The sequence below is a fragment of the Magnolia sinica genome, chromosome 6 (assembly GCF_029962835.1).
Source record: "Magnolia sinica isolate HGM2019 chromosome 6, MsV1, whole genome shotgun sequence".
Classification (NCBI taxonomy): Eukaryota; Viridiplantae; Streptophyta; class Magnoliopsida; order Magnoliales; family Magnoliaceae; genus Magnolia; species Magnolia sinica.
The window spans coordinates 91643978-91665982 of NC_080578.1; the positions used below are offsets into that span (position 1 = coordinate 91643978).

General features: G+C 40.1%; 1 protein-coding gene across 1 annotated transcript in view; it reads left to right on the forward strand.

Moving 5' to 3' along the window:
- The window catches only part of LOC131249065 (agamous-like MADS-box protein MADS3), a 99093-nt gene extending 77890 nt beyond the window's left edge, over window positions 1–21203 (forward strand). Inside the window, exons 5-8 of the mRNA XM_058249630.1 lie at window positions 3919–3960; window positions 19726–19767; window positions 19869–20005; window positions 20926–21203. Coding sequence (XP_058105613.1) covers window positions 3919–3960; window positions 19726–19767; window positions 19869–20005; window positions 20926–21010 — 306 coding nt within the window. The 3' untranslated portion in view covers window positions 21011–21203. The remainder of the gene's footprint in view (window positions 1–3918; window positions 3961–19725; window positions 19768–19868; window positions 20006–20925) is intronic.
- The last annotated feature ends 802 nt before the right edge of the window (window positions 21204–22005 follow it).

Here is a 22005-nt window from a genome sequence, read left to right on the forward strand (position 1 = left end):
AAACACTTTAAACGCATCAAACACTTCACTTTTAGATTTCAAAAGATAAATCTAAGTCATGCAGGAATAATCATCAATAAAGGTAACAAAATATCTAAATCCAAAAGTCGAGGTAACCGGAGCTGGTACCCAGACATCCGAGTGAACTAGATGAAAAGGTTGAGATTTCCTCCCAGAAGAGCTAGGAGGAAACGTAGCACGATGATGTTTAGACAATTCACAAATATCACAGCATAATGGTTTAGTGACAGATAAGGAGGAAAACAAAAGTCTCAATCTAGCAATGGATGGGTGGCCTAAGCGGCAATGCCACCGAGTCATGGACTCTCGATCTAGAGAAAGGGTACTAGAAACGGCAACAGGTGTATCATCGAGAAGATAAACGCCTCCTCGCTCATGCCCTCCACCAATCACTCTCTTCGTCTGTAGGTCTTAAAACAAACAATAAGAAGGAAAGAAGGTGATGGAACAATTGAGTGATTTAGTAAGAAAGCTAACAGACAATAAGTTTAATGAAAAATGAGGCACATACAATATGGAGGACAAAGACAAGGAAGAAGAGAGAGGGATGGAACTAATCCCAGAGATGGGAGATTGGGTTCCATCTGCGACTGTGACATACTGAGTGGGAGAAGAAGGAGAATGAGAAGAAAAGAATTGCAACTTATCAGTCATATGAGAGGAAGCTTCAGAGTCGATGACCCAAGAGGTAGGAGAGGATGATGCAAGAAGGGCAATACCTGACTGGGCCGAAGCTGCATGAGAAGGCTCAGGAATATCCCGAATGTGAAACCGCATAAGAGCATCATATGCCGCCCGAGAAATGATAAGAGACTCCCCTGAAGTAGTCTGCTCAGCTGTCGGGGTGGAAGACTGTGTCCCAAAAGCAACGGTTGAAGTAACAGAAGTAGCGACATACGTAGGACGACCATGTAGCTGCCAGCAATAATCAACAGTGTGATTAGTTCCACCACAATGTGAACAAATGCGGGAACCATCACATCCACATCCACCATGACCACGAAGACTACGGCTGCCACGACTGCGATCTCCCTCGCGGCCTCTACCACGACCAGTAAAACCAGAAATGCGCCCTGAGCTCAAGGATGGAACCCGAAGACCAAGTGAGGACTGATCGCCAGCAAGATGTGCCGAACGCTCGGGTGGCACAAATGAATGAGAAGGAAGAGTAGAGGCCATAGCACGCTGACACATGGCATAGACTGTCGTCAATGGGGGAAGAGGATCCTTCATAACAACCTGATCGCGAACGTGAAGATAATCAGAACTCAACCTAGCGAGGAACTGCATGATATGAGTATCATCCCATTGCTTATGAGCATGTTCATGATCCTCTTTATATTTAGAAGGAATAGGCTGATACATATCCAATTCATCCCACATACCCCGAAGCGTCGAATAGTAGTCTTTTAAGGATCTGGAGTTTTGTTGAAACCGACCAATTTCTTGAATAAACTGGAATACCCGTGAAAAATTTTGAGATTCCAAGAACATATCATGAAGCGTATCCCAAATGCCTTTAGCCGAGGATAAAAACATCACTGAGTAGCTAATCGACGAGTCTATGCTATTCAACAACCATGCAATAACTTGATAATTGTCCATTGTCCAAGACTTATAGGTAAGATTTGTAGAGCTTGGGGGATCATCCAAAATATACGACAACTTGTCACGGGCTCCTAAAAATACTTTTACAGATTGTGCCCATTGAAGATAGTTGTCACCATTCAACTTAATGGAGGTAATCTGCAAGGGGTTGGATTCAAGAGACCCTATGCCAAGAGATGAGGGCCCTTTGTCAGCCATAGTAGAGTCCAAGAGAAATAAACTTATGCCAAGAGACCCCCTATGCCAAGAAAGACTGATTCAAACAACTCTATCTAACTCAATCCTTCAAGATAACAAGATATAAACCTCAAACAAATATCAATCATCCAAAAAACTATGAAACGCAGTCAAAAAGGGCCTGATGAGTGAAAAAAACGGCCCAGCCGCACGCCCGTTTGAGGTTAAAAACCTCTCAAACATTGATCTTAAGTAAAAAATCCATCATGGATAGCTTGGGAGGAAGATCTCGGTCCATCTTGAGCAAAGAAACCAAGGAAAAGCTTACCGATTTGAGGTAGATCGAAGAAAAACGAAATCTGAGACCGATTTTCGAATTTCTCTATTTCGCCCAAAATACCATGAAATGAGGCCCAATAAATTCTGAAAAAATCATAACAAATCTTCTAAAATCAAGATCTATCAAACCCCTAAACTTTTAGCTCAAACGGAGTCCATACGTCCGTACAACGCTGACGTCAGCCGTACGGCTGCTGACGTCAGCAAGGTGATGTGTCGCCTCTCAACCTGTTAGATGTGGAATGTCTGGATCTTTGCTCTGATACCAAGTAGAGAATGATTTGATGAGGATAAAGTGAAGAAGAGATGAGAATATTGAGAGAGAAGGAGAAGAAGGAGGAGAGTTTGGGAGAGATGATGTGTTAGGCTTACTTGTCCTAACACATAATATTTTATTATGATAAAGCATAAGGTACACTGCAGGAGAATAGGGAAGTGTTCATATACACTTACACTAAAAGAGCCCACTAACCACACACAATACACAATACAATACACTAGCATTCTCTATAATATAGGCTAAAGAGACAAGCTAAAACATTCAAACTGGTTTGCTCATATCCCATCCATGGGATTCCCATGAGATTGACAACCTGCATGACTGAAACACGGCGATGGCCCCACATACATGGAATCCTCTGCAGCAGAAAACTGCATCTCTGGCAGAGCAGGCCTATGATTCGTCTCTCATTATTGCCAGGGAGAGAAATCATTGAACAACTACTATTCCTTGAAAGGGAGTGAGGCAGATGTCTGAAGAATTGCACCAGTCAATTTGCTCTCTCAACAGAAATAGATGGTGGACAACTGGACATTTGATTCATTCAGTGATTCTGTCCATACCAGTTTTTAAATAGCTGCGCTATGTAGTGTGTAGTTAATGCCATGTAGCGTAACTTAGCCTTAACTCTATGTAGCTCATGAAAATAGCTTAGGTCACGTTCAGGTGTAGCTTACACCACGTACAAGTTATTTTTCAGTACAACATAAAATCAATTAATGTTTTTAATGATTTGTTATTTTTCAATGTGTTTATAATATAAGTAACAATATTAAATTAGTTTTGTTGCTCTTTCTTTACCTTAATACTTGATCCCTATTACTTTATGTTGTGTTCGGTTGCACCAAATATCATGAAATTTAAATTTCATTATTAATCAGTCTAATTTGGTGCAGAATATTGCAAACAAGCACGACCTTGATTAAAAATCTAGAATTGGCATGTAGCTTACGCCTCTCATTTTAGAGGGGTGAACGTTATGCTACACCCTATTCACTATTTAAAACACTGGTCCATACTCTCCAGATTATGCATGCCTGTGTCCAGATTGTTCGATATGATACTATTTCATCTTTGAATTCTGTGTGTGCTCAATCTGTGCTCTCACTTCTCTTTTATTTTCTGATCAAATTATTATTCTGACATTCTAAGGTTTTAATATTTTTAATTTTTAACATAAGAGGCTTATGCTTGGTTGGAGAAAAAAATGTAAACTCTGAGTTCAATTAAGAAAATATTTTCCGCTGTTGGTATAGAGTACAGTTTTTTCTAATTGCATTCCATACTCCAGATAAAGTTACAGTTTATATCTTCACTACAATTTAGTGTTACCATGGTCTTTCAATTCAGTGTCATATTATCCTGAATTTCTACCACCTGTTTGTGAAAAAAGTTTTCTTAAAGAACCAAACCATTTCTATGAGCTAAGATTCTTTTTTTCTTTTTTTTTTTCCATATAGATATTAAAATATTAAATATTGTTCGTGATGCAGACACAAATAATGATAGAGCAGATGGAAGAGCTTCGCAAAAAGGTATGCATGTATTGCATTAAACTGCATGTAAATGGTTCTTGTTGCATTACCTGACATTACAACAAAAGGTCATATCATTTACAGTGGTGCTCTGTGATCTATCAAGTTCCTGCACCATGTGAAATTAGTACTTCCATACTTTTGATATATATAACTGTTCTTTTGTAGACTATCAAATATTTATGAAGTGGTTATAGACAGCTGTGGGGACATGAATGTAGATTATAGCAACTAAATTTTATTGAGCAAAAAGGAGAGGAAGAAGCACAATGACATACTGAAACCAAGTGACCCTCAGTGCATTCCAAGTCAGGAAAAGTAGTATACTTGGTTGTGGCTTGACTAGTGTTCGAAATGTCGGTATTGCATTATGTATCGCATCCTTGGGATAGAGATACGTATCAGTTATCGCATGGGATATATCATTTGTATCGGGTAATTTATCAAACTTTTTACGAAACATGGGAAACCATTGGGGAAGTGATTGAATTTTTCAATGGAACTTCAGGGATTGTTTTAAAAGACCTTAACACACTTTTAAATCATAGCATCTCGAAAAAGAAGTGCACGTAATAGGTTTCATTTGTATAGGGTCTTAAGCTATGAGTTGTCTAACTAAACTAATGCAACTATATTCAATAATTGAATGCATAACATTTAGAGTGTATGTGATGATCATTTCGTCAAACACTTCTAAATACTTCAAAATTAGCCTCAATTGACAGCTGGTTGAAGGGAAATTTCAAAAAAAATATTTTAATATATATTTTTTATTTTTAATTAAAAAATGATTTTTATTTTCCAAAAATTGACGAGGACTTAACAAATCAGTAGATCAGCCCTCATACATGCTTTATTTCATATTTGGAATGCAACATTGCAAGCAATTTGGGAGAAATTGGGGAAATTTTGAATTTTCCCCAAATCGGACCACCAACACTCACATTTCAAAATTAGAGTGTATGTGATGATCATTTCATCAAATACTCCTAAATACTTCAAAATCAGTCTCAATTAACAGCTGGTTGAAGGAAAATTTTGATTAAAAAAAAAAAAAACATGGAGAACATGAAGAACTAATGGATATCGAAATCAAAACTCTAATTCCATGATTTTTCAAGCAAAATATGAAGAACAAATGGATTTGTAACCATTTGACACTGATTTAACATAATTTCAACAAAAAAGGGGATTAGAAATTGAAAATGCTCATCAAATCGAACATGTGGGATAATATATCAGCACTACATGTGCGTTTCGTTCGCGCAAGTGGGATACAAGATATATCGTGGGATATATCGGCTAATATCGTCAATATTTAAAACATTGGGCTTGACTACTAAAAGGCTTCTTCAAACTCATGCATTTGAGGAGGAAAAAAAAAAAAAACAGACTCATATAATTGAGAAAGAAAGTAACAAGGAATTCATATGAAAGATGCCCAATTCGAGATGACTTGAGATTATTTTTTGTTCCAAACAAATCATTAGGTTTAAAACCTTTATGTTATTAAAATTCATTACTCTATTGAGTATTGATAGTATTATGCGCACCTGCTTATGACCTTATCACCAATATTAGTACCCGATTCACAAAAAGAAATACTCAATGGGGTAACAAAACTGCTCACTTTGTTTGGTTTGCATTCACAAATAGTGTAAACTGTAAATTTAAGATTTAAGAAACATTGGCTGAGGATAACTAATGAAGGGCGTGATCGATCTGGTAAACTAATGAATTTGTTGTTATTAGACAGCTGTTGATGGCTGTATGGTTGTTATAATTACAGCCACATCAGCATTGTGAGTTCTCGTACTGTGCATCTTATTTAATTATCTTGATAAAGTAATGTTTAGTTTCTTTCTGTTATTTTCATCATCATGATATTTTGGCTAGATGGCTGACAAACCACATGCAGATGTAATAGTTACAGCCTGTCAGTGGTCTCTTATATGCTGGTATTCTTTGTTTATGTGACCAAACGCGTCTTAAATGAATTAGATCAAGCTTTTCAAGATATTTAGTTCATGGCAATTGTGTATTATAGTTGCTTAACGTTGTTCTTTGCTTATGTAAAGGAATTATATTGGAGTTTTAGAGCCCATTGTTTTTGCATTGCATTAGTGCAAGTAAATTGAGTTCATGTTGGAACCCTTCCCCAATAGATCCTTGAACTGACTTGACTGCCCAAGATCAAGATTAGCAGCAACAAAGTTAGTTTGGTAAGCACCCTGTCAAAAGTAACTTAACACCTTAAAGTTACTTATAGTCATCAGTAAAAAATTCCTGCCTGTTAACTTTTTACTTTTCTACTTTTCTACTCTCTCTCTCTCTCTCTCTCTCTCTCTCTCTCTCTCTCTCTCTCTCTCTCTCCTCCCCCCCAACGTAATGGATAGTCCATATCATAGGTGGCCCTGCATGATGAACAACGCACATCGAAGGTGGGGCCCACATAATGAATGATCCACATTAAAGGTGGGTCCCACAATGGGCGGTGGATATTGAATGTGGGCCTTAAATGATGGACAACAACATTGATGGTGGGCCCCATGTGATGGATACCCATATCAAGGTGGACCCCACGTGAGGACAATTCACATCGAAGGTTGGCCCCTAATGATGAATGATGCACATCCAAGGCGGGGCCCACATAACGAACAACCTACTTCTTAGTTGGGCCCCGCATGATGGACAACCCACATCTAATGTTCGAAATGATGGATGGCCCACTACCCATATCTAAGGTGGGCCTCACAAGGTGGATGGTCGACATTGAAGGCAGGCCCCACATGATAGATGGTTGACATTGAAGACTAGGCCAAGGTGGGCCCAACATAATGAACGATCCACATCAAAAGTTGGCTCCACATGATGGATGGTGGATATTAAGGGTGGACCAAACAAAATTGAGGGATAAGTACTTAATGTGATGTTGTAAGCCAAACATACTTTTCTACTCTTTGGCTAATTAGTATGTTGTTTAGCAAACATACTTATCTGTTAAATAAGTAGAAACCAGATAAGCTACTTGAGGTATCAGTAGCTTATGTAAAGTAACTTACGATCCAAACGAGCCCTAAATTACTAGGATTTCATTAAGATAAAATAGGTATAGATTGTGAATTTTATCCAAGATGGTAGATAGTCTCCATACCCTCCTTGGCCCGCTTCTGTTGTTAGACCCCATGGAATGAACCCATTGAATTGTCCTCAGCAATCAAGTTGCCAAGAAAGATGAAATGAATCCTCAAAACTTCCCATAGATATTTAGGGTCTGTTTGGTAAGCATCATTATAAAAGTAACTTAATGCTAAAAGCTCTACTTATTTCAATAAGTTTTTTTAATAGCTTTTTGACTTATTACTTTTCTACTTTTCACTCTCAGTCACAGTCCATGTCAAAGTTGACTCTCTCTTACGGTCCTTATCGTAGGAGGCCCACACGATGGATAGTCCACGTCAAAGGTAGGCCCCACATGATGGATCGACCCCTAATGATAATTAACCCACATCCAAAGCAGGTCGGTATAATGGACAACATACTTCAAAGGTGGGGCCTACATGATGGACAATCCACATCAAAGGTGGGCTCCACATGGTGGGTAGTGGACATTGAGGTGGGGCCCCACATGATGGATGTCCCACATCGAGGCGGGCCCCAATTGATGGACGGTCCATATCAAAGGTTGTCCCTTAATGATGAATGGCCTACATCCAAGGCGAGCCGCGCATGATGGACGACCCACATTGAAGGTGGGGCCCACATGATGCACAATCCACATTGAAGGTGGAGCCCACATGATGGATGGTTCACATCAAAGGTGGGCTTCACAGGTAGAGCTGGGCATTGAGTCGAGTCGGACTGAGTTACGGCTAACCCGACTCGATCCGGTTTTGAAATAGACCTAACTTGAACTCGACCTGACTCGGTACCGAGTCTATCATACCTGACTTGATCCGAGTCTGGCCTGGACTAATCCGGACCGAGTCCGACCCGGTCATAGGTACCGAGTCGGGTCGGGTGCAGTGAGTATCCATGGGCTGAAATCACAACTCAAAACCTAGGTGTACCTGCGGAAATTACAGCCTTTCCATCAGCTACACGGCATACACACACACACGAGTCAGGTTTCGGGTTGAATGGAGTCGAGTTACTGGGTGACCCGAACTTGACTCGATTTGAGTTCCAATTGGACGAAGTCTACTCGGTTTAGATCGACACATCCACTTGGTTTGGATCGAGTCAGGTCTGAACGAGTCTATCGAGTCGAGTCATGATGGACGACCCACTCAGAGGTGGGGCTCACATGATGGACGATCCATAGGATGGCGGTGGATATTGAAGGTGAACCCCACATGATGGACAATAACATTGATGGTGGGCCCCACGTTAAAGGTTGGCCCCTAATGATGAACAGCTCACATCCAAGGATGGACATCATGTAAATGTTGATCTTTACAATTTGAGTAGATCTAACACTTAGAAAGGCTGAATGGATGGTTTATGTTGAGTAGGGATATAGAACTGCATTTTTATTTTTATTTTTTATGGAAATTATAAGGTTTTTAGGGTTAGATATAAGGATGCATGTAAACTTAGATCTAGGGTTTTTCCTAGAGGTACAACGTATAATTGAAATTTAAAAGAATGGGCTGAATTTTATTTGCAATTTGTAGATCCAAGATGTTGGAGATGGGTAATCTTATATAGATGGGATCTAGGTACTTTTAGGCTTAGAGAGGGGACTGTTAGGGTTTTATGGGTGAAGAGTGGTGATAGCTGGTGTTTTTGGGTGTGGAATGAGGGACGCCTCTGGTTTGAGTTGCATACCATAAAAAAAGAAAAAGAAATAAAAAAGGAGAATGAAATGATGGAGGAAAACTCTAACTTACCAAGAGCTGCTAAGACCCTTGACAACACATACCACAACATATGCAAATAGAAGAAACTTTTTCAAACTTTTCTTAATATTCAAAGTTAAAAGAGTCGCATGTCCTCGTAAGACTTATTATGGCTTACAAATAAAACCCTACTGAAAGAAAAAAGACAAAATTACTACCTAAAGGATATTCAAAATCAGCCCTTAAGGGGCCATTTGGATCACAAGTTACTTTACATAAGCTACTTATTACTCAAGTGGCTTATATTGGTTTCTACTTATTTAACAGATAAGTATGTTTGGCAAACAACATACTTATCAACTAAAAAGTAGAAAAGTATTTTTGGTTTCCAACATCACATAAGTACTTATCCCTTAAGTTTGTTCAGTCCACCCTTAATATCCACCACCCATCATGTGGGCCCAACCTTTGATGTGGACCCTTCATTACATTGGCCCGCCCTATCTTCAATGTGAACCATCCATCATATCAGGCCTACCTTGAATGTGGACTAGCCATCATGCAGGCCCCACCTTCGATGTGGGTCGTCCATCATGCGATCCCACCTTTAATGTAGACTGTCCATTATGCAGGGCCCAACTTCAAAATGGGCCATCCATGAAGCGGGGTCCACCTTGGATGTGGGTCATTCATCATTAGGGACCAACCTTGATATGGACATCTTTCATGCGGGGCCCACCTTGATGAGGCTCATCCATCATTTGGGGCCCACCATCAAACCAAGTTGTCCATCATGAGGGGACCCACCTTCAATGTCCACTGCCCATCATGTGGAGCCCACCTTTGATGTGGACTGTCCATCATGTGGGCCCTACATTCAATAGGGGCTATCAATCATGCTGTGCCCACCCTGAATGTAGGCTATTCATAGGGGTCGACCTTTGATTTGGACTATCCATTATGTGGGGCCCACCTTGATGTGGGTCATCCATCATGTAGGGCCCACCTTCAGAGTTATTGTCCATCATGTGGGGCCATCTTCAATATCCACCACTCATGTGCAGCCCACCTTTGATATGGACCGTCCATTGTGTGGGACCTACCTTCAATGTGGGTTGCCCGTCATGCGGGGCCTGCTTTGGATGTGGGCCATTCATCATTAGGGACCCGACTTTGATGTGGACTATCGATCGTGTGGGAGAGACTATGCGGTTACCAGAGAGAGAGAGATCATGCGGTTACCAAACTCATGGGGACAAGTAACTTTCATCACATAAGTTAGTTTTACGATGATGGTTACCAAACTAAAGTTAAAATAGTAACTCAGTAACTTACATGAGTTGAAAAGAAGTTACTTATTGGGTGATATCCAAATAGGCCCTAATTCAGGGCAATTTAGACTTTTTACATTTTATTCAAAGACAAACTAAAGACGAATTAAACACCTGCTTCCCCCACATTTGGGCCCCATGTGGGATCACATGTGTGATTTGACCATGTGGGAGAAGTAGATGATTTGATGACTAGGGTGTGGAGAATAGAGGAGAAGGGTGAGAGAGAAGAAGGGAGTTTGGGGAAAATGTGGTGTGCTAGCAACATGCCCTCACATTATTTTATTAGAATAGAACATATAGTACACTGCAGGAGAAGAAAGTGTGCACATGCACTTACATTAAAAAAGACACTTAACACGCACTTTACACTAATACTCTCTAGACTCCCCCTGAAGTCGGAGCATAGATGTTGATCGTGCCCAACTTGTCAAGAGCACGATGTATAACATCTCAACTTAAAAGCTTTGTAAGAACATTAGCAAGCTGATCCCTAGATCGAACAAAAGGGGTGATGATTTCCTTAGAAGCAACTTTCTCCCGAACAAAGTGACAGTCAACCTCAATATGCTTGGTGCGCTCATGGAAAACAGGGTTACGAGCAATATGTATGGCCACTTGGTTGTCACAATGAAGAGGAATTGGGGACGAAGGAGAATAGTCAAGTTCTTCAATAAGGGTGAGAAGCCAAATGAGCTCACATGTCGCATGAGCCATAACACGATATTCTGCTTCAATCGAGGACTGAGCAACAACCGGTTACTTCTTGCTCTTCCATGTGACAAGATTGCTACCTAGGAAGGTATAGATGTTGGACGTAAAATGGTGATCATAGATACTACCTGCACAATCGACATCGGAATATCTAGAAAGATAAAGATGACCATGAGATTGAAAGCAGGTGCCAAGGCCTGAGGCTAATTTAAGATACCGGAGTATGCGATAAACAGTCGTGAGATGGGAAGAACGGGGAGCTTTCATGAATAGACTAACAATTCCCACCGCGAAGGAGAGATCTAGGCGAGTAATAGTCAAGTAATTGAGCCGACCTATTAGGCGTCGATACAGTGATTCATCCCAAGATCAAAAAGAAGAGTATCATAATTTGATGAAGCTTCCGCAAAGTATCCATGGGGGTGGTAGGAGGTTTGTATGCTAACATGCCGGTCTCCATGAGAAGATTAAGAGCATATTTTTGTTGTGACAAGACCACCTTGGATATGGAGCGACCAACCTCAATTCATAGGAAGTGACGAAGATGACCAAGATCCTTGATCTCAAATTTGGTCCTAAGAGATTATTTGACATCCTCCATTACAACCAAATCACTGCCAGACAGTACAATATCATCCACATACACAATGAGAACCATGATGCCTGTCGATTGACGACATATAAAGAGGGAGTGGTCGGCATGACTACGAACAAAGCCAAATTCCATGAGAGCCTAACTAAAATTTTCAAACCATGCACACAGGGACTATTTGAGTCGATAAAAAGCTTTCTTTAACTGACATCATGGTGTGCCGTAAAGCCCGTTACGTAAAGGTAACAGTGGCAACCATTACACATTATTGAGTTGTAACGGCCGTTATGCAAAAAATTACCTATAACCGCCATTAATGGCCCATTACGCCCCTTGTAAAGGCCATAATAACCCCGTAATGGTATGTTACAGGATAGGTACTAGTTTTTCGGATTATTTTTTTCCAATGTTATGGGGCAAATACATGTTTCTCAGGGTTTTCCTTTTAATAATAATAAAAAAGACCGTAATAGCCATTACGGGAGCCGTAATAGCTGTTACAACCTGTATCGTAAAGGTAACGATGGTGACCGTTATGGTGACCATTATCGTTGCGACATACCTTAACCGACATACAAGCGTAGGATTGTGGGTAGCGACAAAGCCAGGAGGTTGATGCATGTAGACTTCCTCTGCAAGATCCCCATGAAGAAATACATTCTTAATATCAAGTTGAAACAAGGACCATGAAAAATTGACAGCGAAGGAGTCACCATACGAATAGAATTAATCTTAGCTACCAGAGAGAATGTCTCGAAGTAATCCACGCCATAAGTCTGCGCGTAGCCCCTAACAACAAGCCGAGCTTTATAACGATCAATAGAGCCATTTGGAAGGAACTTAATCATTTAAACCCATCAACATCCAACAAGTTTGTGCCCCGTTGTCATGAACTAACTCCCAAGTATGATTCTTCTCAAGAGCAGACATTTTTTCAATTATCACCTTTGTCCAATCAAGACTTTGAAGAGCATGTGAGAGAGATTTGAGGAATAGTCTAGTGACTAAATGGAAGCTGCAAACGACTGAAAGGATGGTGAAAGATGAACATATAAAACAAAATTGCTAATGGGGTGCTAAGTACAAGATTGTGGCACTTTACACAAGTCAATGGGGAGATCTAGACTCGAGGTAGGAGAATCACCTGAGCTAACATCCAAAGTGAGTGGAAGGGTAGACAGTTGAGCGTGTGAAGATTTGTCTCGCCAACAGGATGTGGAAAGAAGGGGAAAAGAGTCGCGCTGTGATCACTAATGGTGAGAGGAGGATGAGTGTCATGCTCCCTCTGACTCGCAAGAGGATCACGGGGGGATCGACCTTGAACTTAGAAAAATGGAATATCGGCAGAGACATTTCTTGCGAGTCAAGGAGTCATACCACTTATACCCTTTTTTACTCTAAGTGTACGCTAAGAAGACACATTTAGTTGCCCAGGGGCTAAGTTTATCATTACTACCATCCAAAATTTGAATGAAGCATGTATAACAAAAAACTTTAGGAGGTAGAGGAAATGGATTGTTATGAGGATACGTCATAGTAAATAAAGATTTGTAAGACAAGATACGTGAAGTAATACAATTAATAAGGAAAATGGCATTTAGAATATCATCACGACAAAAATGTTTCGTTAGGTGCATACCTAGGAGAATGGTATGAGCGACTTTAAGAAGATGACGGTTCTTTCATTCTGCAATACCATTTTGTTGAGGTGTGAGAACATACAATGTCCGAGACAAAATATCATGCTTCTGCAAGAAGGACACAAAAGTGGAGGGGAGTTCCCTCCTAACCATTCGGGATTTCATAGAGGAATCAAAGGAAACCGGCGAGGTATATGCAGTAGTAGTGAAGGGTGAGGAATCGGAGCCCTCAAACATTCTTCTAAGTTTAAGGGTATTGCTAAACGAATTCAAAGAAGTCTGGCCTGAAGATTTGCCGATGGATTGCCCCCCATGAGGGACATCCAACATCACATAGACCTCGTCCCTAAGGCTAGCTTTGCCCAACCGCCCTCATTATCGGATGAGTCCGAAGGAGTATGAGATACTTCAAGGGCAAGTGGAGGAATTGATCCGTAAGGGTCTTTTGAGAGAGAGAGAATGAGCCCATGTGTCATACCAGCGTTATTAACACCAAAAAAAGATGGGAGTTGGCGCATGTGTATTGAGAGTCGGGCAATCAACAAAATTATCATCAAATATCGGTTCCCAATACTGCGGTTGGACGACATGATCGATATGCTAGAAGGGGCCAAGGTGTTCTCTAAGCTAGACCTGAGAAGCGAGTACCATCAAATTCATATTTGACCTGGTAATGAGTAGAAATGACATTCAAGAGCAAGGAAGGGTTGTATGAGTGGCTGATCATGCCCTTTGGTGTATTGAACACAACAAGCGCTTTTATGCGTTAGATGAATTAAGTGTTAAAACCGTTCACTGACCGATTTGTGGTAGTATATTTTGATGACATCTTGATATATAGTCAGGATGAGACAGAGCACAGGGAACATCTCAAGCAGGTGCTGCAAGTCCTATAAGTTAACAAGTTGTACCTCAACTTGAAGAAGTGTAGCTTTTTAACGGACAACCTATTGTTCCTAGGGTTTGTTGTAACGTCCACAGACATCCGTGTGGACGATGAAAAGGTGCGAGCCATTAAGGAATGGGTGATCCCGACAAACATTCATAGAGTGAGGAGTTTCCACGAGTTGGCGACCTTCTATCATCGATTCGTGTGAAATTTTAGCACGATAGTCTCACCTATTACAGATTGCATGAAAAAAGGGACCGTTTCAATAGACCAATGAGGCTGACAAAAGCTTTCACGAGATTAAGCATCGGTTGTCCACAATACCGGTCTTGGTTCTTTCTAATTTCGACAAGCTATTTGAGGTTGAGTGTGACACTTCATATGTTGGAATTGAAGGAGTATTATCATAGGAAGGCAGGCCGGTAGCCTTCTACAGCGAGAAGCTCAGCGAAACCCTAAAGAAGTAGTTGACATATGAGCTTGAGTTGTACGCAGTTGTTCAGGCGCTATAACATTGGTGGCATTATCTGATTCAAAGAAAGTTTGATCTGTACACTGACCATCAAACATTAAAGTTTATTAATATTCAGACTAACATGAATCATGTGCATGCTAGATGGGTTGCATTTATACAAGAATTCACGTTCGTTCTGAAACACAAGTCAGGGCAGCAGAACAAGGTGGCTGATACACTTAGATGTCGTGCATCACTACTTGTTACAATGACCAATGAGGTTGTTGGCTTCGACTGTCTCAAGGAGCTGTACGCCGAGGACGAGGACTTCAAAGATTCTTGGATGAAGTGCCAAGAAGGTCATCCCAATGACCTGCATATAAAAGACGGTTTCCTCTTCAAAGAGAATCGATTGTGCATCCTCCAAAGTTCTTTAAGGGAGCAGATTATTCAGGAGCTACATGGAAGTGACCTTGGTGGACACCTTCAGCGAGACAAGACGCGAGCTCTTGTGGAAGAGTGGTATTACTGGCTGTAATTTGTACGTGATATGAGAAAAGCAGTACAACGTTGTCGTGTTTGTCAGACATTTAAGGGGCAATCTCAAAATACGAGTCTCTACACTCCGTTATCTGTGCCTGACGGCCCTTGGGAGGATTTATCTATGGACTTCGTGCTTGGTCTCCCACAAACACAACGCGGCATGGATTCAGTGTTCATGGTAGTAGATCGTTTCTCAAAGATAGCGCACTTTATTCCATACAAGAAGACCCTCGATGCTACACATGGCGAATCTATTCTTCAGAGAGGTTGTGCGGCTACACGTGGTCCCCGAGACCATTACTTCTGACCGTGACACAAAGTTCATTAGCCACTTTTGGCAGACTTCGTGGACTCGATTCGATACACGACTTTAGTTCAGCACCGCCTACCACCCACAGACTGATGGGCAGACTGAAGTTGTGAATCGCACGTTGGGAAACCTCCTTCGATGTATTTCAGGTAAAAAACCGAAGCAGTGGGATTTGGCCTTGTCTCAAGCAGATTTTGCATTCAATAACATGGTGAACCACTAAACATGGAAGTTCCCGTTCCACATTATTTACGGACGAGTGTCTCGCCACACACTTGACTTGGTCCCTCTGCCCAAGCTCCTAGGCATGAGCATTGCAGCAGAATATATGGCAAACAGGATCATGGACATTCATGCGAAGGTACAGACCAGGCTACATGCCTCGAATGAGAAGTACAAGGAGCAAGCGGACAAGCATCAATGATAAAAAGTGTTCTAGGTGGGCGACTACGTTATGGTCTATCTACGCAAGGGGATTTTCAACCGGGATGTACAAAAAATTGAAGAATAAGAAGATTGGATCGGTACCCATTATCCGAAAGATTAATGACAACGCTTACGTTGTTAATATTCCAAATGACATGGCGATCTCACGGACTTTCAACGTCGCAGGCCTAACCGAGTATCGTGAACCAAAGTAGGACGAGTTCTTTTGAAGTGGAGGAGACTGATGTAGAGCGGGTCACGGACAGTTTCATGGCCAAGATGGATCAGAAAAGGCCCGGTCGATGACAGAAGTGATCTGGACTATCAGACCTTAAATCGGGAGTATCACGCAATTCGGGATGAGTTATTCGACGTACCATATATGATTTTGTGGTAGGACTAGCTACTTTAGCCACCTAACCCCTCTACACCGAGTTGCCCATGCCAAATTTGTGAAATACCATCAGATTGGCGGTTGTTTCCCTATTTTAATTCCGTTTTTACTATAAATAGTAAGTTTTAGTTTGATTACAATTCTTCATCCATTGGGCTTACGGAGTTGCGCCCAATGTGAAAAGTGCTTTTAAAATAATTAGGAGAACAACGTGGTGAAACCAAATAGGACACTTACTATTTTTGGCCGAAAACCTTGTGCACTAGTGGAAATCACGACCGTTTATAAATAGTAAGTTTACTATTTATAGTAAGTTGCGAATTCTAGGAGTTTTAGCTGTAGTTTGATTCTGAAATTTCTTCCATCGCTTAGTATCCCTATTTATAAGGTTGTGAACTCATTTATTTCATTCATCAATCAAATTACGAATTTTATAGAATTTATTTCTATTTTTCTTGCTTTTTTTTTCCCCTCGTGGATTCAAGAAATCTCTGTGAAGAGTCCAGAGAAGCTCTGTGGATTCAGAGTAGTTATCCTTGAGGAAGACGTTGATCAACCTCATCACGTTCATCCCTGCGTCAGTAGATCATCTTTTTCTCCAATTCCCATTCACGAGAGAAACATGGAATAATTTCTTCAATTTATTCAGTGTAGCATGGGTATCGTCGGGATCTATTGATAACTTTTAATGTGGCATGGTGGAGGGATAGGGAAGATTGGGAGGAGTATTTGGCACCTATGCTTGTTAGCAAGTATTTGGGCATTATTGATTGAGAGGAACGATTGGTGTTTCAAAAATCAGAAGGGGCAATCGTAAGAGATTGATTGTAGGGCTAAATCTTGTATGATGGAATGGGCACTAGCATCTAACATCATTCCTCACTTGTTGGAGTGTTGGAGGGATTTGTAAATCTTTTTATTTTTCCATTCTTGTAAATTCGCGGCTTCAACCTTTTAGAAATACAATCATCAATGTTTGAAGAAATTTTTTTTACTTTACTAAGTTATTGATATCACTTTAAGAAAACTCCTGCATATGCTATGTATATAGCCCATTCTACAAAGCAAACCATGATTCAATGTGATTTACAAAAAAAAAAAAAAAACCCTAATTCATGCATAATACAAGATTGAGATCAAGAAACAGAGTGATGCAAGATGGATAGCGTAGCCTGGAATGATGCAATGAGATCATCAATGGATTAACTGGAACAATTTAAATCACAAAATAATGCTAATCAATCATAAGTTTAATGAATTCAAGTATTTAACTATGCTCAGATTCAAGACTAAATCACAACCCATCAGTTAGATCTTATAAAACATAAAATTAGATAGGACCTATGGAAGGTAGGACTTCCATCTAGCATAGGAATTGATCTAATTCTAAAGGGAATCTCTTGGTTTGTTAAGGTTTTGGTAGGTTAGAGTTAATTTTAGGAACTAGGAAATTGGGTAATTGGATTAGGGTTTAGGACTAGGGAGGTTAGAATTTGGGAATTAGAGTTTTGAGATTTAGGACAATGTAGGGTTAGGGTTTTGGAAAATCTAGGTTCTAGGATTGGGCTTGAGGGTTTCAGGCTTAGAGTTGTGAATTTTAGAGAGAAAGCAACAAGGATCAAATAGGGAAATAGGGAGGAGATGGTTGGTCATACGGACGGCTGTACGGTCTTATCTGTACAGTCGTACAGTCACATGTGGAGGTCTGTATGGTGGTACAATGTAAGTAGGCATAGGTTTAGATGGGTCTTGGAGGAGATTAGGGATGAGTTTTAGGGAAAACAAAGAAAATAAAGGATTAGAGAATAAGAGATATTGAGGAAAGTAGAGAGAGAAAAAAAAGAAGAAAAAGAATAGTGTAGATATTGCTTTGAAAGAAGAAAATAAGAGAGATAGATAAGATGGAATCACGGAGGCTTCAAACCACTCCAAATATAGGAGATTTTTTATTTCATATGTTTAATAATGGTTAGGGTGTGGACGTCCAAGCCTAATAAGTCTCAAAAAAGACTTTTTACAAAAAGATGCTCTCAGATAAAAAGTTTCACATAAAGACGCTCAATAAAATAATTTCTTTTTCCCTAACTCCTTAATCTTATCAAAAATATAAGCTAAAGAAACAAATTACAAAACATATAAACAACTAAATAAACTAAATTATTTCGTAACCCATGATCAAGATGTCCAATGACGATGATCCAACGGTCGGAATGGACCAACTAAGTAGCTCACATGTATCTTCCCAGTGTGGGACCTTCAAAGATGCATAATCATGCATGTGGAGTCTTCAACGGGCTAGGCACTCGATTTAGGCCCATGGGGCTCCATGTATGCATCACTTAGCCGTAAAGAAATGGGAGCTCTCCTCCTCCGTTGGTATACTCTAACCAGTGCTTGGATGTCCTCATCACAGAGTTGTTCTCACTCTATTGTGTGCATAATGAAATTGACCCCATCTTTGGAAAGGTTGCAGACTCCATTTCTATATAACGTAACTAGTTAAGAAATAGTGGTGTAACTTTTACGAGGGTATTCATGTAGTTTCTATGTACTATGAGGGTATTCTTATGATGTGCAAACCTTTAGATAGATTGGGAAGGCCACTAGGATATCTCAAGATAAGCCCGAGAAGATTTACCTTCCTGTAGAAGAGGTCTAAATATCCAGTGCATTTTAGTCAAATTCATTTCTTTTACTCAATCCTAGGACTGTCATGGTTTATGATTTTTGTCTTTAGCCGTTGATACAAGAAAATCTTCCATTCCTTTTCTCTGATTTTTGTCTCTCTCTAGGGTTTTTTTTGTTTTTTTTAAATTTGCAAATGTCTTGGGTCTTCTCCCTATCTTGATGATAAATCGCAAGATGTGTTATTTAAACTATAAAAGGGGGTCATTTGCCATCCTTTCCATCTGCATAACATGTCCTATATCTATCACCTTGCTATTTGCTGAGAATGATATCTTCTTTTTTGTTTGTACCTTGATGTTAAATGTCTATCCTTCATAGAAACTTGAGATCCCTACAACACTTTCAACCTGAACAACTAGTTCTAGCATCCTCCCATTGGACATAGGTGGAGATGGATTTACATGGAATCGAATGGATACAATATTTTCTTCAGTTTTAGATGACAATCATCTAATCTATCCTAGACAATTTTGGACACATGCCTTTAGCTGATTGGAAAGACAAATAGAAAATTTGGGTGTCTATTTTTTTTCAGTTTCACTGCAAATCTCCTATTATAATGCAGTGCATTTAATAATATGCATCCATCATTCAATATCCAGAGGTTTTCTTACCCCACATGCACCCTCTCCACACACACCATGCATTCAGCACAAATGCCATACTGGCATGTTTGTGTCACAACGGAGCTGTGCATAAGTTGGGCCCCACCATCATGATGACCATAGGCAAAAATCAGGCTTCTCCCATCATCAGGGGGTCAGAACGTCTAGAAAACTTACCAAGGGTCGATGATTGGATTATTCAGATGCCCCACACTTGCCAAGTTGGGAAGTGTGCTGTGTGAAAAGGTTCATGTGGCTCTAGCAAACTCCATCAAATGTTTAGCATGATGATGCCTTATATGTTTAAAATCTATATGCCTTTTTTGTTACATTGGCAGGAACGTCAACTTGGGGACATAAACAAGCAGCTTAAGATTAAGGTTTTACTTTAATCCTGGTCATTATTCATGAAATATTCATAGTTCAATTGGGTGTGTGCTGATAATCACTGTTCTTCCATTTTTCTTGTGGTTGATGTCAGCTCGAAGCCGAAGGACAAGGCCCATTCAGATGCATTCAAGGTTCCTGGGAATCTGGAGCCATGGTTGGAAACAACACCTTTTCTATAAATGCACCTCAAGCTGCTCCCATGGAGTGTGAACCCACCTTACAAATAGGGTATAAATCTCAGTTTCTTTCTACATTGTTTTTGCTGGTTCAAAATCAGGTGAATGAATCCTGATCCGGGATGGATAGGAATTATATGATCTGATCCTTGATCCAGGATGAACCATACCCAAAAGATTGTCCTAGATATGAATAGCTTGCCAATCCAATGCTGCATTTCTTCCTATACTTCCATTGAGTAGGTTTTCGTATCATGACCCATACAATGCGGGGTGCGGATTGGGTACTACCCCCACCAGGACCCCTAGAGACGGACAGTCCTGTCAGGGGATCTATGGGGCTCACCATGATGTATATACTTTATCCACGCCATCCATCCATTTTGACAGATCATTTTAGGGCATGAGCCCAAAAAGGAGGCAGATTGAAGGCTCAAGTGGACCACACCACAGGAAGCAATGGGGATTGAATTCATGTTGTAGTGTGGTCTTGAGCCTTCAATCTGCCTCCTTTTTGGGCTCATGGCCTAAAATGATCTGTCAAAATGGATGGATGGCATGGATAAAAATATCCATCATGGTAAAACCCACAGAGCCCCTGACAGGACCGTCCATCTCTACGTAGGTCCTGGTGGGGGTAGTGCCCAATCCGCGCCCTACAATGTGGTGACAAACCATTGGCCTGCGGGTACAAAACAAGGATCATAGGATTCCTTATGTTAGCAGCCTGGCACAATAATCTACCAGCACATCATTGAAGGATCTGTACACTCTTTATATGATAAGAATAAAAAATGCATAAATGGAGTTCAATCCCCTAGCCCAATGGTAGATAGGGCATGCTTCAACATCAAGATCTTTGGTTCAAGCTCAGCTTACCTGTCCAAAAAAAAAGAAAAAAAAAAGAAGAAAAATACCAAAAAGAGAGGGAGCAATCATGGACATTTCTAATATCAATAACTGTTGAAATAGGTACCACCACTTTGTTCCTCCTGAAGCAAACATTCCGAGGAGCGTAGCTGGCGAGAGCAACTTCATCCAGGGGTGGGTCCTTTGAACCATTCAAACAAAATAAACAAACAGACTCAAACAATATGATTGGTATGAACTTAATACTATAGGATATGTATAGTTATTTCGATACTTGTGATATCAATATTTGCATGAATCTGGTCCAAACTTTAGTGGGCCTTGACTACTGTACTTTTGCCATCTTTTTATATAAATTATTAGCTATTGGTGGTGTAGAATTGGACGGAAATTTCAGTGATGAATATCTTGATGTAAAAGATGCCAAGGACCAATGTCAATTGTAACATAGTTCTAAAACTCACTTACTTGATCGAAACTCAGCCGAGTCAACTTGATATGGCTCAAACTGAATCATGTGGAGGTTAGGAGCAATGTTTCAAATAGTGCTCATAGTATACAGTACGTAGCGTAGTGTAGCGTACTAAATAGCATAAATCCCCTATAGCATATAATACAGGGGTCGTAGCGTACACTACAGCTGCATAGTGTGTAGCGTACGTGGCGTATGCAACAATGTATTTTTTATTATTTTATTTATTGATTATTTTTTAACCTTTTCTCTGTATTCAATGTTGAGGAATGCGACACTTGTATTGGATTTTTATTTCTTTTCATACTTGCTACATGCGTCTTGAATCAAACATTATTAATTAAAGTGGTTTGCTTAGAAAGTTGTTGATGTGATAATTATTTGATTTGGTTTATATATGTAGATTGGCTTTTAATCAATAATAATTAATAACTTGTTTGAACATGCTTATACGTGAAACCATGAATAATCTTTTAGGCATTTTTATTTTTATTTTTTCCTCTTTTTTTCTTACTATTTATTATCTTTTTTATTTTTTTATTTTTAAAAAAAATAGTAGTATTGTGTAGCTTACGTTACATCCTACACAATACAGGGGGCTGAGCGCTACGCTACATGACACCGCAATTTAAAACACCGGGTGGGAGTCGAAACCACAACCTCGCATACATGCATAGACACTTAACCAGAATGTCAACCAGTATGTTTCA